Genomic DNA, 15595 nt, shown 5'->3' with positions numbered 1-15595 from the left:
TTTCCCCAGTTTTTTGTTGCTGTTACTGTTTTTTGTTTGTTTGGTTTTGTTTTTGTTTTGTCTTTTTGCCGTTTCTTGGGCCGCTCCTGCGGCATATGGAGGTTCCCAGGCTAGGGGTCTAATCGGAGCTGTACCCGCCGGCCTACACCACAGCCACAGCAACGCGGGATCCCAGCTGCATCTGCAGCCCACACTGCAGCTCACGGCAATGCGGGATCCTTAACCCACTGAGCAAGGCCAGGGGTGGAACCCACAACTTCATGGTTCCTAGTCGGATTCGTTAACCACTGAGCCACGACGGGAACTCTTGTTACTGTTTTTTTTTTAATAAGATCTGTCTCCTTTCTTTTGCCTTCTTTCCCTCCTTGTACATCCACGACCACAAGTTTGACTAAACAGTATTTTCCACGTAGGATCCTTCTTAACACATCAACGTGGTAAGGGGACACCCACTCTCCTGGGACTCGGCCCACCTGAACCCCCACCCTACCCACCCCCTTCTGCTCTTCGTTTTCTCTGGAGGGTTTCCCTAGGGACTGAGCGCGCGCGGGCGCGGGAGCGCGCGCGCACACACGCGCACGCACACACACACACACACACACACACACACACACACAGCTAGCGGTAGGCTGAGAGTTTGCTCCAGCGCCGCGCAGTGTGTCCCCAAAGACAACTGAGCGTCTGCAAGTGCTTCTTGTGGTCGGCTTGGGGGGATCTCCGAGCTCCCGGCCTGGCGGCCCAAACCCATACCCCTCCCGCCCCTGGCTGCGCGGGAACCTGAGTCTGGGAACGATTTAAAGCACTCAGAGCTCCCAATACCCAAGCACAGACCCTTGAGCCCGAGCGAAAAAGCGCGGGATGGAGCTTGCACGGTGCGTGTGGCCTCGGTGTGACCCGTGAAGAGACGGGGTGCGCGTGAAAACCCACGAGTCGCGGGAAGAGGGTGGTGAGCGGGCTCAGTCCAGGCCGCCCCACGCGCTGGGGACGCCGCCAGTCCAGACCCCAAAAGGAGCGAACATGCAGATCCGTTTCCCTCTTCACCAGAGAGCGGGCTTCTCGTTGAGAAGGAAAAACACCAAGAAAGAGAGTCAGCTCCAGAGCGTTTGTTTGGCTTTTCGTCTGTTTGCCTCCCAATTAAAAAGTGGCCGGCTAGGCGACAGCTTTGCGGTTTTCACTGTGTAAAACGGATTAGAGAGAAAGCTCTAGCCCTTCTCGACTTTCGCTTGCGGTTTGCAACCCCCGGGGTAGGCGTGACCCCAAGACACCTGCCGGAGCGAGCATCTCCCGCTGTGGCCCGACCCAGGGCTCGGCTTCTCTGGGGCGGAGCCCAGCAGGGCGGGGCCTAGGCTGCGCGCGGGGGCACTGGCAGGTTCCCACTGTGCCGGTAAACTTCCCTCCCGCGGCCTTCGCTGCCTCCCCCCCCCCCCCCCCCCCCCGCCCTACCGGCTCTGGGACCCGACTTGGAGACTCCGGATCCTGGGTGTGCAGGAATCCTGGGACAACCCCAGGGGGGACCCTCTCCAGGGCACGGAAGGAAGAGCGGAGGAAAGGAATTTATTGCAGATGGCACCGGAACCAGAGTTGGCTTGTTGTGCCCCGCTCGGGGCTCGTAGGTTTTCCCCAAGAATCTCGAGTTCGCTGAGGTTACTTATACCCGAGAAACGATGAGTTTACACGCACAGGCACGTTTAGTTAAAAAAAAAGAAAGAAAATCTGCTCTTCGATACTCTACAGGTTCCTTGCTTTCACCAAATAAACAAAGCATCGGAGCCAGAGTAAGCTGAACCTGGAGATAAAGAAGGAGGGGTTTCCTACGGGGCCCCAGCGCCTTTCCGTCCCCTTGCACCCGCACCTTCCCAAGAGTCTGCAAGTTGTGCGCGTCAAATGCTATTCCCGGACCGGCCAGTCTCATCCTGAACATTTGGAGTAGAAAGACCCATGGACAAGTCAACAACCCTTGGCGACCCTTTCCCGCTGGCCTTCTGCTTTTAATAAACGAAAATAAAAGTTTGCTCTTCAGTTAAAGAAACGCTGTTTTGGTCTTTACGCCCGGACTCGTGACTTACGCATCCTTTTATAACCAGCAGGGAGTTATCAATTGTGGTTGTCGAAATCGATACCTGGGCATCCACGGACGAAGACCTGCAGGTAGTGAGACCAAGGGATCAGGGAAGGAGTAGCAGGAACCAGCAGACTCCGACAGTTCGGGGTGGCCTGGCCAGCTTCTCGCGCGAGGCTTGCGGCGGGTGGAAGCACTGCTGCGGAAGAGCCGAACGCGCGGGTGGGAAAGGAGGCCGGTTCCACCTTAAGAGCCGGCGCGGCGCGGCGGCTGCGGAGGCGCACGGCACCTGCAGGAGGCGCTGCTGCCCCGCTGTTCCGTCCGCGTCGCGGTGCGCCGCCGGCCTTGCAGCTCCCGGGCCGCAGTCCCCGGAGGGGGTGGGGACGCTGGGGGAGGAAGGGAGCGAGTGCAGCCGTTAGGTAAGGAACCCGAGCCCTCTGGATTTTGAAGCGGCCTCGGTGAGGCGTTTGCTGTAGGGAGCTTTCCGTCATTCGGCCGCGAGAGGAAATGTGGCGAGGCACCCTCCCCTGCCCCCACCGCCTGCCTTCCTGCCTCCCTCCACCTCTGCTCCCCAACCCCGACCGTGCTTCCCAAACCCTTTGTTCTCGAGGTTGGAAGCTGCTGGGTGGGGGTTCCCCGGGGAAGAGGGGCCCTTGCGCCACTCGGAAGGGAAGGGAAGGGACTCTCGCCTCGCCCCCCACCCCGCCCTCTTAAGCCGAGCCCGCCTGGCCCCGCGGCCTCTTCTCCGCGTCTCAGTGCCTCCTTTCCGACCCTGATTCCCCCAGCTCCGGCTCCCAGGCCTTCGCCTTCTGTTTACCCGCCTCCCCTCCCACTTCTCGCCACTCCGAGGTCTCCGGGAAGAGGGTGGGAGAGGCAGACGGGAGGGGTGGGAGAAACCGTGTCGCCTCCGCAGCGCGGAGAACCCCCAGGGATCCTTTCAGGATGTGTCCCCTAGGACCCGCCGCAGGGGCAGGGGTTTCCCTGCGTCGCCGCTGGGCGGAGGCTTGACCCAGCCGGGAGGCCGCCCGGCGGGCGCCCCCACCGCGCAGCCGGGGACCCACGGGCGCAGAACCTATCCCGCCGACTCAGCCAAGAGAGGGCCCCGCGCGGCTCGGCCTCACGGTCCGGACCCCTGCCCCCAGGTGGAGAGAAGGGGACACCGTACTTGGCGCCGAGGGGAGGCGAATTGCAAACAAACGCCCCCTGCTTCCCCCACCCACCCTCTGGGGCGCCATCCGCAGCGCCTCTCCGCCGCGCGCGACCCCGAGAGCTCCCGCGATTGTGTCTCCTTGAGTACAGTTACAATTGCACGCCGCTGATTTCTTACTCGGGCGAAGCGTCGCGGAGGGGAGCGAGGGCACAGGGATGCGGGGGGAGGGGAGAAGCCGGGCGGGAAAGTGAGCGAAAAGGTAGGGGGACGTGGCTGGGCGGCAGAGCAGCGAAGGGCCTCCCGGAATCCCGAGTCCGAGCCCAAGAGGCAGGACAGCCCAGCAGGCCGGTTCCCTGGCCCGGCAGCCGCAGCCCAACGACCGAGCCCTCCACGTCCTCAGCTCTGGGGATGCGTCTTCTTAGAGCGCTATCCACGCGCTTCCCACGCTCACGACCCTGGAGGGGGCTCCACGTGAGCCCAGGTACAAAATCGGTGTCCCCTCCCCCCGGAAATTGGACGCAGCCTGGGGCCGTCAGCTCTAGGCTGCCTGGAGTCTCCTCCGGCCTCTCGGAGTGGCCCTGGACCTCACTGGCTGATCGAAAGCTGCGCCAGCAGTTCTCAAGGCAGCGGGTTCCCCGGGACACACCCCGTCCCCACCCCCGAGAGCTGGCGGCCAGCTCGGGATGCCAGGCGGCCAGGCGGGCGCCTTGCCAAATTCCGCGTTCCTCTCCAGGAGACAGGGAGCTGCGTCCCAGGCTCGGGAAAGCCCATAGTTTGGGCTTGGGACTCGCTTGCAAAGCCCCCCCAAGGCGCCTGGGACGCCTCTGCAGGTTGAATTCCTGCTCCGTATCACTTCAATTTTAATTAATCTTTTAAAACACCGCTGTCACGTCGCTTGCAGAAAATTAATCAAACCTGAATCCTTGTTGCATAGCAAGAATTTCGATCTGAGTCTTTTAAAAAGGACTTGACTTTGCAAAGTCACGTCTTTTATAGTTCCCTCATTCCCCCTTTAGCAAGGGAAATATTGCAAAAGTCAAGACATGTTTGTTTGGTTCTTTCTATCTTCAAAATGAAATTTTGCTGATTTTTTATCTTTATTTTTTGTCTTTGAACCAAAAAAAAAAAAACCCGAGATAAATTGCCTACCTTTGTTAATTCAAAATATAATTACTTTGAATGATCTTTGTTTAAGAGCCCAGATAAACTAAGATAATCTTAATTTTAATGTGACACGACCCCTATTTTTCCTTGTGAATAATGAGAATAAAGCAGTCATTAATTAATACCAAGATATCTCCATAGAAGATGGTATCTGGTCTCATGGAGATGCTGAAACATCAGTTGTATTAGTAATTGATACTGTATAATTGAACATGAAGATAGTCTTCTATTTTTAACCTCAAAGCTCAGAGTTTATTTGGTGATTACTGAATTCCTAATAATTAATTTTTGTTCCTTGCATAAATAATTCTTATGATTCCCAGTTCCCATGCAACAGAGAGGCTTCTCTTTAAAATCTGCCCCTCAAAATATAAGATTGTGAACCTGTATTGTGCAACAATCCTTTCTATTCCATAATTTATAACATATTTGGTCTACTTTTATGTACTCCTGTTACATTTCCCTTTGCTGTAATTAGATGCTGAAAATTAGAATACAGCATAATAACATCTTTAACCACAGTTTTGTCTTTCTGTATTCTATCAGTTAAATTTAATATATAATACTTAAGACTTCCAATCTTTCAAGTTTTTGAGATTTGAGCATAAGGTCCATTGAAGAATCAACATTTTTTGTAATGTGAAGTTGCAATGGACTATACTCCCACCTAACACAGGGCCCACTCTATTTCACACTTTTCTGTGGTTGAGAATAGACTTTGCTCAAACACATTCTGTTTTTCCAACTTGAACATCAGCTCTCACCAATTTCCTGGATTAAATTCACATTTAACAATTTTGACTTAAAAAAAAAAATCCCCTCCTGAGAAACAGAGAAGTCTTCTAAATAATAATGGAAATTTAGACACCAGCTTTAAGGCATTTAATCATTTCTTAGCATCAATTTACTGATGATCCTCACTTTTTATCCAATAGAGGAGGATTATATATTTTCTCTTACACACGCATAAAAGCTCCCTATACATTTCTCCAGCTTGTCTCCCCAAATAAATATAAACTGTTTTATACCACATAAGTATTCTTAGTACCTACCCTTCCAAATTCTTACCCTTTACTTAATTGTCAGTGCGAGTCCTAAAGTGATGGAAAGAATATTGGCTTTCCACTTTTATTCCCCCCCTTGGAGCAATTAAAACTTTAGGTCAATATATGATGGAATAATTCTCTCCTCTTGGATTTTATAATTTCCCACTATAATTTAGACTGAAATGGGATTAAAACAGGATCTAGAGTTCTAATCTTGGTTGATGTTTTGGTGTATTCACCGTAATGAGTCCTATTCCCTGGGGTCATGAAGCTCCCAAACGTCAATCAAGCAAACTGATTCAGAAATGCCATTGTTCGACTCCCACGTCACTCGCCTTCCTCTCATTTTATTTAACAATACCAGAGTTCTCTGATCAGTCATTCGGAATATGAGGCATTATCTGGGGAGAATTCACAAAGTGTCTTGATCTTTCTTTGGGAGATACTGTTAAGGGGTTTCCGCAAAGCAGAAAGTGCTTGTTTATATTTCTGTCTTTGGACCACACTATGGATGGAAAGAACCAATGAATACCGCTTGAAAGAAAATCATACCGTAAATCCGTCAAAAATTAATTCGTCCAGTTGAATGTTACATTTCTATTTTCGTGTTGGAAGCACCCTGACTTGTCACCGGAAGAGAAGTATGACCGGGTGTGGGTCCAGTTGGCATGCCCCCGCTTTCAACCCCGTCTGTTTTACCCCATTTAATAACACTAATGTGTTTAGTCTACACTAGTTAACCAAGAATTTATTTGGGGACGAGGAAGAGCCAACCTTTGCCCCTGGGGGGGGGGGGGGTGCTGCCCAGCCCCTCAGACACGTCCGAGAGCCTCCGAGACTCGAATTTCCCATCCGCAGTCCTGGGTCATCCACGCCTGGGTCGCAGCTCCGGGACATTCCCAAAGCCAGACGCGTTAAGTTTGTTACTGGCTCAGAGCTGGCCAAATTAATGATCAACTTCACGTGGAGTCTATGAGCCTTCATCCTGTGTTCCCTGAAAGCTCCCAGTGCGGACCCCGGCTCCTGCGAGGAGTTCCATTGAGGGAGGTAGCCGTGCCGGGATGGTTTCCTGGGAAAAGCGGGCGCTTGCGCCTTTCACTTATAGAGGGTTCTGGGCGCAGAGACGCGATCCGACCCTCCCCTAATGGGCTCTTACGCCAGGACTCATCCAAAATCGCCACATCCGCTCTGGCCCAGCCTGCTTGACATGCATTCATACACAAATGCTGGTGCTCGCGGCTCGCGTCTCCGAATACTGCGACCCCGGCCCCCGCGGGCCTCCCCGCACCCTAGGAGCCGCGGTGATCAGGGGAGGCAGCGGAGATGGGGATGGGGGGTGGAGCCGCTCTCTGGTGGGACACGATCAATCACTTTAAAGTAAAGGGTTCAAAAGTTCCAAGAAACCCTTTGGAAGGGAGAGAACGAGCCGCCTGGGGCCTGCTTCTCTCTGCAGCCCGCCGGCTCCCAGCAGCCCCACGACACCCGGGAATCTCGGCCGCCCTTCGCAGGAGCTACTGCCCGGCGACCCCCTCTCCCGCCCGAGTGTATAGGGCTGGCCGGGGTCAGTGTGGCTTCCGAGAAGAACAGCTCTGGCTCCGCACAGACACGATCTCCACCCGCGTGACCCGGCGCGCGCTTTTCCCTTTCTCAGCAAGCGGGAAAGGCCTGCGCTCCGAGGCGGGAGGAGCGCGAGCGGCCCCGGCGCAGGGCCTCGGCGGAAACTCGAGCTCCCTGCGACCTGCTCAGCAAGAAGGGGCGGGGGTGCGCTGCCCCGGAGGCAGGCCGTGCGAATTCCTGCGAAAAAGCCCTCTCGAAAAACGCCAAAACCTTCGGAATGACGAGGCCCTGCCCCTCCCCCCTCCTGCGGCCTTCCAGCCCCTCTTCACCACCCGGCCTGGCCCTCACCTGAGGCCTTGCCAAGGGCCTAGCCACCTCTCTTCTTCCCCACCCCCGCTTTTAAGCTCCTTCTCATCCCTGACCTCTTGGAGGCCTCGGCTAGGGTAGTCAGGGTGCTGCAGAGGAAATGAAATTGTTCTGGAGATTACAGTGGGGCTTTTAGCCAGAAGTTTTTTTTCCCCCTCTTTTTCTCATGCTTCCATGTGAAGTGCAAACTTGTATTTCCCCTCCCAAGAATAGACAAGTTTTCTCGCTTATTTGCAGTTTTGCAAAGTTCTACACACAGATCAGTGAACCTTAAGCGCCCTTTTGCAAACCCACATTGTGGAGGTTCGTCAGGGTCCTTGGGCAGTGAGCGTAATGACAGGTGAATCCAGCAGCCCCTGGGGAAGCCAAACCTAACCCCCAAGACCTACAATAGGGCAGGGGCCCAAGGGCTCCCCAAGCAGCTTTAAGCAACAGGTATCCTACAGCAGGGCAGGTTTTCAGGATCCCAGAGCTTAGGGCCTGGATGTAGAGCCTGCTCCTTGGTGACCTGGGACAGAGTCCCTACCCAGAAGATTCCTTCTCTCCAGATTTCCTCTCCTCACACAAGAGTGGGGAGCTCTGCCCTCAGAGCCACCTGCCCAGACACGGCCAGGTCTCAAGACAGCTTCGGCAGGTCCTCACAGGGCAAGTCTACTGATACTTTCAGTCTGGTATTCCTCCTGACATCAACACTGATGTTGATGATGAAGAAAAAGGAGAAGAGAAGAAATGCAAAATAAAAGTAGGCCAAAGGGTAACCACAGCAAAACAGAGTAATTTCTTATCCAGTTGTCCCCATCTCAGTCTTTCCCACCCTCAAGAAGAGAGACAACTGGTTTCAAGAACTCTAGCTTGTCAAAGCAACTTTTTTGAATGGTAGTTTGCTCCCAGAACCAGCCTCAAGAGAGAAAGGAGCTATGTAGCTCTAGGGAAATTACAGCTTGACAGGGGAGAATTGGCATCCTGTAGTCGGTCATCTTTCCACAGGAGCCTAAGTGCTCTGCTGCACAACCAGCCTCCGTCTTAACCCAGCCATGGTTGACCCCAGTTAGGGTCAAAGGAAATAGGAGCCTTAGGGTTCCTTCTACTGCCTTGACCATTTCCTGGTAAGAAAAGCTTCATACAGTAGTATGACCAGTCCCTAGGACCATGCTCCAAGTGGGAGCTAGTCAATCTAACTAGGGTGGAGGAAGATGATCATAAGACCAGAAGACTGATAAGGGAGGGGGAGATAGACGTCTATCGACATCTGTGGTTTTGCGCTCCTCAGGGATTCCAGCCTACTCAGACCTTCCAGTCCATCCTTCCTCAGCTACCAGGGTAAAGTAGAAATCAGCCTCTGGGTTATCAAGGAGTTGAGGGGGGTTGTCTTCCAACCTCAGGCTGGTGTATAAGGAAGGATATAATAGTGTGGAGAAAGACCTGGCAGAGGGAAAGAGGGCCTGAGCGACAGCCACAGCCCCCCAGCCACTCTGAGAAACTCATCCTCATTAAAGAAATCCTTTGTATGATGCTGCATTTCTTTCCCAGATTTGTAGCGACCACACTGAAGGAGGAGGCAGCAAGCAGCTGTGGTGGCTGCCGCCACTGCTCCGTGCAGGCATCCAGCAGGGTACCCCTAGCAGCAGACTCGGTGTCCCCAGTGTGAAGAGCCCAGGCCTTGCCCATTAGTCTGTGACCGAAAATAACACCCCCTGCCCCAAGCAGCCACTGCAGTGACTACCCCAAATCCCTAAACAGATTCCTGGACTGAGAGAAATATAGTTCATAGTATGAAGGTCTAAGAGCTGGATTTGGTGGAAAAAGAATCAGAAAATCCCACCCAATTCTGAAATCACTACCAAAATCATATGCACCAGGGGGTATTTGTGCCTGTATATATGACAGTTACATACTTTTGGCTCCAGAATGACATTTTAAAAATATTTCTCCCTTACATAGCACCAACGGCTGTTTTTATGTCCTTCTATTGTGAATCAACCCTCTGTAAACCATATTGTGCATTTTCCCGTGGATTTTAGTGAAAGAGCTGTGCAAAAGCAAGTGCTTTGTCCCAGAGCAACTGAAACAAAGACTAATACACAGAAAAGGAGCAGCCTTCCCAAAGTGTACCCTTCTCTGATTTTGGAGGAAAGCTCCTAGAGGCACTAGCCCATAATTGTGGTTGATATTTAATCCTTGTTAGTACAAAGGCCCATCTTTTCACGAGGCAGAAGCCCCATTGAGATAGGACTAACCTTTAGAGTTATATCCCAAACTGGGAGTCCAGAGCTTAGACCTGGATTGTCTCTGCCTCTTCTAACCTGAACAAAAAGGATCTAAAGAAAATCACATTTTTTCCCCCTCAACAAAGCATTCCTAATCACTTCAGCTTGTTGGTGAATTTTTATTCCCGTGTCCACTTGGGATATTGAAATCGATCGCTGCAATATTTAATATATTACACTCCCAGGGTCATCGCTCTCCCAAGACCGAATTCTCTCTCCCTCATGCCCTCAACTCAGCCTGATTTCTACCCTCCCACTCCCATCTGTCCAGGCCCTCTGGTTTTCTGTCCATGTAACGCCTTTAATTCTCAGCCCAGCCCCGGCAACTTCACGTTTATTTTGTTTTCTGGTATGGAAAATACTGAAAGCTCTAGGCAGCACTGCACTTAAAAGGGAAAATGAGGAGCTCAGTAGATTGAAGAAAATTAACCTGCCACAAACAACCTCATTAAAGAGCTGCCTACCAAGAGTTAAGAATTAATAGCGAAATGGATGGGAAAAAACCCTTGAGTGAAGAGACCTTAAAACCGCTTTCCCTGAAAGGTGCATAATTTACAAGCCCAACCTAACATTGGGTTTTATTTCCCTTTCCTAGTGACCTGTCCCATAACCTTGTAATCCACTGTGGGGGCGTTTTCTCTTTGGTCCCTTTCTTCTTTTTTTACACACACATACACACACCCATAGGTTTGGGAGTCCAAATACTTTCTGATATTTTTGATTCAAAAATGCACTTAAATTGTTTGGGGCCTTTTAGTTTAGAAAGACACTTTAAGAGACTCCCGGAATACCCTTTGGGAATTGTTAGATGATTTGAAGAGTGCCCTTAAAAGAATTGTGTTTGGATAGGAGGGGCATGGGGTGGGGGAATCACACAGAAAGCAGCAGGAAAAACCAGAGCGAGGACATTGTATAGATTTAGTGTTCTGATGGTGCTGTGGTTTATTTTGCACATGAAGTTCACATTTAAGTAAAGCCCATGTATATGGGCTGTAAGTTGCTTTTCTAATGTTTTATTGGGCATTGTATTCTATATTGGCATTTTATATGCATAATCTCATTTCAATGCAGAGCCGCATACTAAATCCTGGGGCAAGCAGATGAGAATGCAGTATGGATATTACACTCAATTTCATTGGCTTCAATGAGACTTTGCACATCGCGATTTCCATTGTAATGGCTTATCTTTGCTAGAATTTTACACATTGACATGCTATTCCTTTGGCCAGGATCCTGAATGAAGGAACCGTATCAATGGAACAGCCATAATGATTCCATTCACATTATAGCAGGTAACTGGATCAATGGTCCTGACAGTATTTATAAAAGACTTCCCGTTTTTCTTTTTAATTATCATTTTTGCATTTTTTTTTCCTGTGAAGGAAATCACGATTAGAATCAGCCTTGGAACATACACTAAAGTAATGGTTCAGAACAGGAAGAGATAGGAAATCCACCATCAGGATGCTTCCAATTCATCTAGAAATCCTTCCATTGTATCAGAATATTATATGTAGCCCACATGTTATAGAGGATTGGAATCTATTCAAATAAACCAGCTAGAAATTGATACAAAGAACAAGACTTTAGAAGCCCTTGGCAACCTCCCTAAGTCTACATAATAAGGTATGTTTTCCTCCCACTTAAATGATACGAAATAAATACTATTTTTTCCCTACTCAGTAATGATGTTAAATTACAAACCATGGACTGAAATGTATAATATCATACGAAATGTTGATATTTCAGGAAAAGTAGATGTTTCTGACGTTTTTCCAAAGAAGATTATAGGCGTGTATGACTGATTCCCTGATTTACTTTTGAATTTACAAACATAAAGATGATGTAACAATCTTTTTTAAACACAAGGATGAAAATAATTTGATTTTCCTGAAATTATATGAGCAGCAAAGCAATTGAACCATTCAGATGTTAACCAAGTTCTTCTTAAAATTTTTCCTTGTTTAGGTGGGGGAGAGGGCGAGGGAGAGCTCTCTCTCTCTCTCTCTCTCTCTCTCATTGTTTTTTTGTTGTTGTTGTTGTTGTTGTTGTTTTTTACCTCTCTTGTTAAACTTAGGTGAGAAACACTCTGGTAGTAGTGATATCACACTCTTTTAATTGTCAATCACATGTTTATGGTTTTTTTAAAGCCTTTATAATAACAAATAAAAATCAAGTTTGGCTTTCTGAAGACCACTTTGCCACATGATGTATATAACATTTGGAACAAAATTAAAAGTATCTATTGCATTTGCATCTGGCACTGTACTCCATGTTAGAACCATAGCTGTGTGTTTATGGAGTTGAGCCCTCCTCCACACTGTTTTTTATAGCCTAACTGGAATAGCTCACCACATGCAGGACAAGAGGCTAGGAAGCTCTGGCCCCTCACCCCAGCAAGGAAGCTCAGGGTCACCACAGGCTCCCACACTGCATTTATCAGCATTGGTTTAAGTCTGATCTTACCCTCTCTCCACCTCTGGAGAAAGTACTGCTAACTATTGGTATTCCCCCCTGAAGCCTGCACCTGGTTGCAAGGGTTAGGTAGGGGGAGGAGGAGAAGATGGACAAGCTGAGAAGGTGGGAGGAAATAAATAGGAGATGATAAAGGAAAAGGGAAAATAAACCTGGGTTTGCTAGTTTCTACTCTATCATGCAGGTTTTACTTTCAGTGGATCTAATATCTAGGCATTTGAAAGCTTAACCATCCCCTGGTTTGCATATTTCTTCAATTCAGCATAGAGGAAGAAAACTAATCTTGCACATTTGCACCACTGACAATCAGGGTATTCATTTGAAAGGGAGGGGAAAAGAAAGAAATTGAGAGAGATGTGTTGAGGGAGAATGAATGTAAAATATGCCTTTATTCCTGGGAGATCCAAGAATTTAGGTCCATTCCAGTCATTTCAGACTGAAACTCTTGCCTGCTGACCAAATTGCAGCCTCAAGATCTCTTACAGATTTGTGTCATGTCTAACTTTCAGAGGAAGGAGGGCAGGCTTCTGCCTAAGTTTAGGGCAGTCTCTCTTCCCTACTGTTTTTCCTTGCTGCCGTTCATCACTTATCACAAGTATTGTGTTGTTCCTAACTTAAACTGATCTTAAAGAGGGCAAGCACTAACAATGGAAATTATATTCCAGCCTTTCCATGCCCCACATGTGCTGTCCAATGGCCTAGTCTCCAGGAAAATTGAGTTTGTTTGTTTTGATGGCTTGGGGAAGAGGGCAGGCAGCCATTCAGATGGTTTCCCCTCTGTTTCCCTCTCTTCCTTCTGAGCATCCTGGCTGGGGAGGGCCTTGAAGACCCATAAGCAGTTGTTCTCCCCTACACTGGCAATATTTTAGGGTCTAAGTGTATTGACTGCTAAGCCTCTTCCATCCAAAAGGGTCAAACACAAACATATTGATGGCACTGATTAGATGAATAACTAGATCTTACTGGAGAGCCTCTAGGCTGCCTGCCATTCTCTCTCCACCTCCTCCTGTCTTGCTCTCAACTGAAGGAAGCTTCTGGCAGCCTAAGCTAAGGAATCAGGAATACCCCAGGTTCCCAGGTACTTGGCCTGTTTCCCCATAGATGTTCTTTTCAGACTGTATAGACACACACACACACACACACACACACACACACACAAACACACATCTGCGGGCAGCAGGCTCTCCTAATTCCCTTTTGAAATCCTTCTCCCTCCACCTCTCTGGCCTTAACGTCCCTTGCCAGGGGACAACCAGTGCCCTTCCCCCAGTTAGGCACCAATCTGCTCTGAAGCCTTGGCTGCAGCTGCAGAAGAATAGAGAGCTCGCTGTGCTGCAGCCCAAAGAGCTCTGCTCTGGGAGAAGTCGTGGGAGTCAAGTAGTGGCCCAGGAGAGGGCTGCTTCCTGACCAGTGAAACATTTATTCAACCAGGCACTCATTTTGCAAGCACCCACTCTGGCAATTTTAGATGCTGCAGTTAGGTCCTAGGTAGAGAAAGACAAGGAATGGCAGCCAGCAATGCCCGAATGGAAGTCACTGACAAGGGTTTAACCCCACACGTTTTGAGATTGTGTTTTTCTAAACAAACTGGAGTGATCTTTAGGGGAAGCCAAAGACACATGATGAAAACATCCCGTTTTGAGAAGTAGAAATGGTGGAACTGCAGTGAACTGCCCGAGAGTGCGTTAATCAGGAAAGGGGCTTGGGAGCCCAAGGCTTGAATTTGGTGAATTCGTGCAATTTGGAGCATTTCAACTTAGTATTGATCCCTAAACTCAATTTTGAAAACAGCCTCAATTGCAGGAGTGTGGGCTGTGTTATCCCAGTATTTGCACGCATCGATTGGGCTAAAATAAAATGCATCATACTCTCCGCAAAGAAGGAAGAGGCAGGGACAGTCACAAGAGGAATAGCAGAAAGTGCATAGTTAATATGGGTTGTACGCGAATCCGCGAAACAAGTGCTTTAAACCCAGGGGGATTTCACATAATAGCTAATTTGGTGAGAGCGAGAGTGCGCAAGCAGAGGGCCATCTTAGGAGGGAAGGAAGGTAGCTGAATATAGGTTTTTCTGGCTGGAATTAACATTTCCTTCTGATTTGCATTTGCTAACGTCCAAGCCCTTATGTACTGTCCACCTAACCCCAGGTTTTTCATTCCCCCCAGCGTAGGTTCGCGAAGAAATTCTCTTCCTTCCAGCTGCACTGCCAGAGCTCTGGGTCTGCGGAGAGGCTGCTGCTGCTTTTCCCCCCCGACCCCCCGGGTCTTGAGTCCAGGAGAGGCCGCAGGGCCGAGCCCAGGGAGGCGCTCTCCGCCTGCCCTCTCCAGGCCTGCAGGGCCGGGCAGGGTCCTCGGCTCCAAGTTAATCAAATGAAGCCAGCGCCTGCCCGGTTTTGCCCATACCCTTCCCTGCCCAGGTCCCAGTAGGCTGGCAAGAGAACTGGAGGATATGGGAAAAGGAGATAGGAATATCCTTAGACTAAAAAAGAAATCCTTTCCCTGGTTACAAACAAACCCACAAAACCCAAACCGGTTCCTCTCATTTCTCCTGTCTTCTCTGTCCATTTCAGGTTTCTAGTGGAGAGAGAGAGGGAGACAGAGAAAAGGAGAAAGAAAGCTTTAAACAAAAGACGAGGAGGCGCAGGTAGGGGTCTGGAGCCCTTCCTCAGGGACCTCTGGGCCTGGAGCCTCTCCTGTCCCCCGGCCCTGCATTTTCGGGGGTTCGGCGGGTGTGGCCGAACCGGCCCGAGCCCGCGCTCTAGGCAGCCGGCGAACTGGAGACAAAGCCCGAGAACCAGTTCCCCTCGGATCTCCCACCGGCGCGGCTCGGGCCGGCGCCTGGGGCCGGCGGCCTGTGGTCCAGGCTGTGACCGGAGAGGGGCGCCGAGTCCCCGGCCTCGCCGCCTGGGTTGCCCTGGCCCACCCGGTTCTCCTCGCAGCACTCAGCAAGCTGCTCTGGGGAACCCGCGAGTTCAAAACACGCCCTCTGATTCGTAAAAGCCTGGGCCCCCTCGCCGCTTTCCTCCCAGGCCGGGCCGCGGCTCCAGGGGTCGCGATGGCGCTGCCGGCCGGCGTCCGCTTCCGCGCTGGGCCTCGGAGGCCAAGCGGCCATTTACTGCCCTCTGATTGCGCCGAGGACCAGGTTAGCTCATAAAGCCTTTCACACTCAACAATGGGGATTTTCTCAACAATTAACAAGAAACAACATAATAAAGCCATTTACAAAGACCTTGCTATTTACTATAAATTAGGCACTCTTTAAGAGACCAGTGCGTAATTTCACACACTTTACAACTGGGGCTGCATTTTAAACACCCGGGAAAACAAGCTTGTTGCACTTCCCTGTGACCTGTCTGCGGTGCACCTCTGTTTCCCCTCTTCCTCTAGAAGCAGCTTTGTTTGCACTGCTGCACTCCAACCTCCCGACCAAGGGTGGTTTTCCAGGTCACTGTCCCGCGTTTCCCGTTTCCAGGTCATCATTCCACTTTCGGATGCACTGAGAGGTTCCAAGG

The 15595-nt window shown here is 50.3% G+C and overlaps 1 protein-coding gene across 1 annotated transcript; it reads right to left on the bottom strand.

The window, feature by feature from the left end:
- Positions 1 to 499: 499 nt before the first annotated feature.
- On the bottom strand, positions 500 to 6089 carry LOC125112481 (uncharacterized). Its single transcript, XM_047754645.1, has 5 exons — positions 6013 to 6089; positions 3661 to 3953; positions 3280 to 3604; positions 2121 to 2445; positions 500 to 1174 (listed from the first exon to the last, which is right to left on the bottom strand). The coding sequence occupies exons 1-4, from the start codon at positions 6087 to 6089 to the stop codon at positions 2166 to 2168; spliced, it is 975 nt and encodes a 324-aa protein (XP_047610601.1). The 3' UTR covers positions 500 to 1174; positions 2121 to 2165.
- Between the last annotated feature and the right edge of the window lie 9506 nt (positions 6090 to 15595).

This window comes from Phacochoerus africanus, chromosome 12, assembly GCF_016906955.1.
Source record: "Phacochoerus africanus isolate WHEZ1 chromosome 12, ROS_Pafr_v1, whole genome shotgun sequence".
Taxonomy (NCBI): Eukaryota; Metazoa; Chordata; class Mammalia; order Artiodactyla; family Suidae; genus Phacochoerus; species Phacochoerus africanus.
The sequence above is the reverse complement of the archived record's forward strand: the minus strand, read 5'-3'. Positions and strand labels throughout refer to the sequence as shown.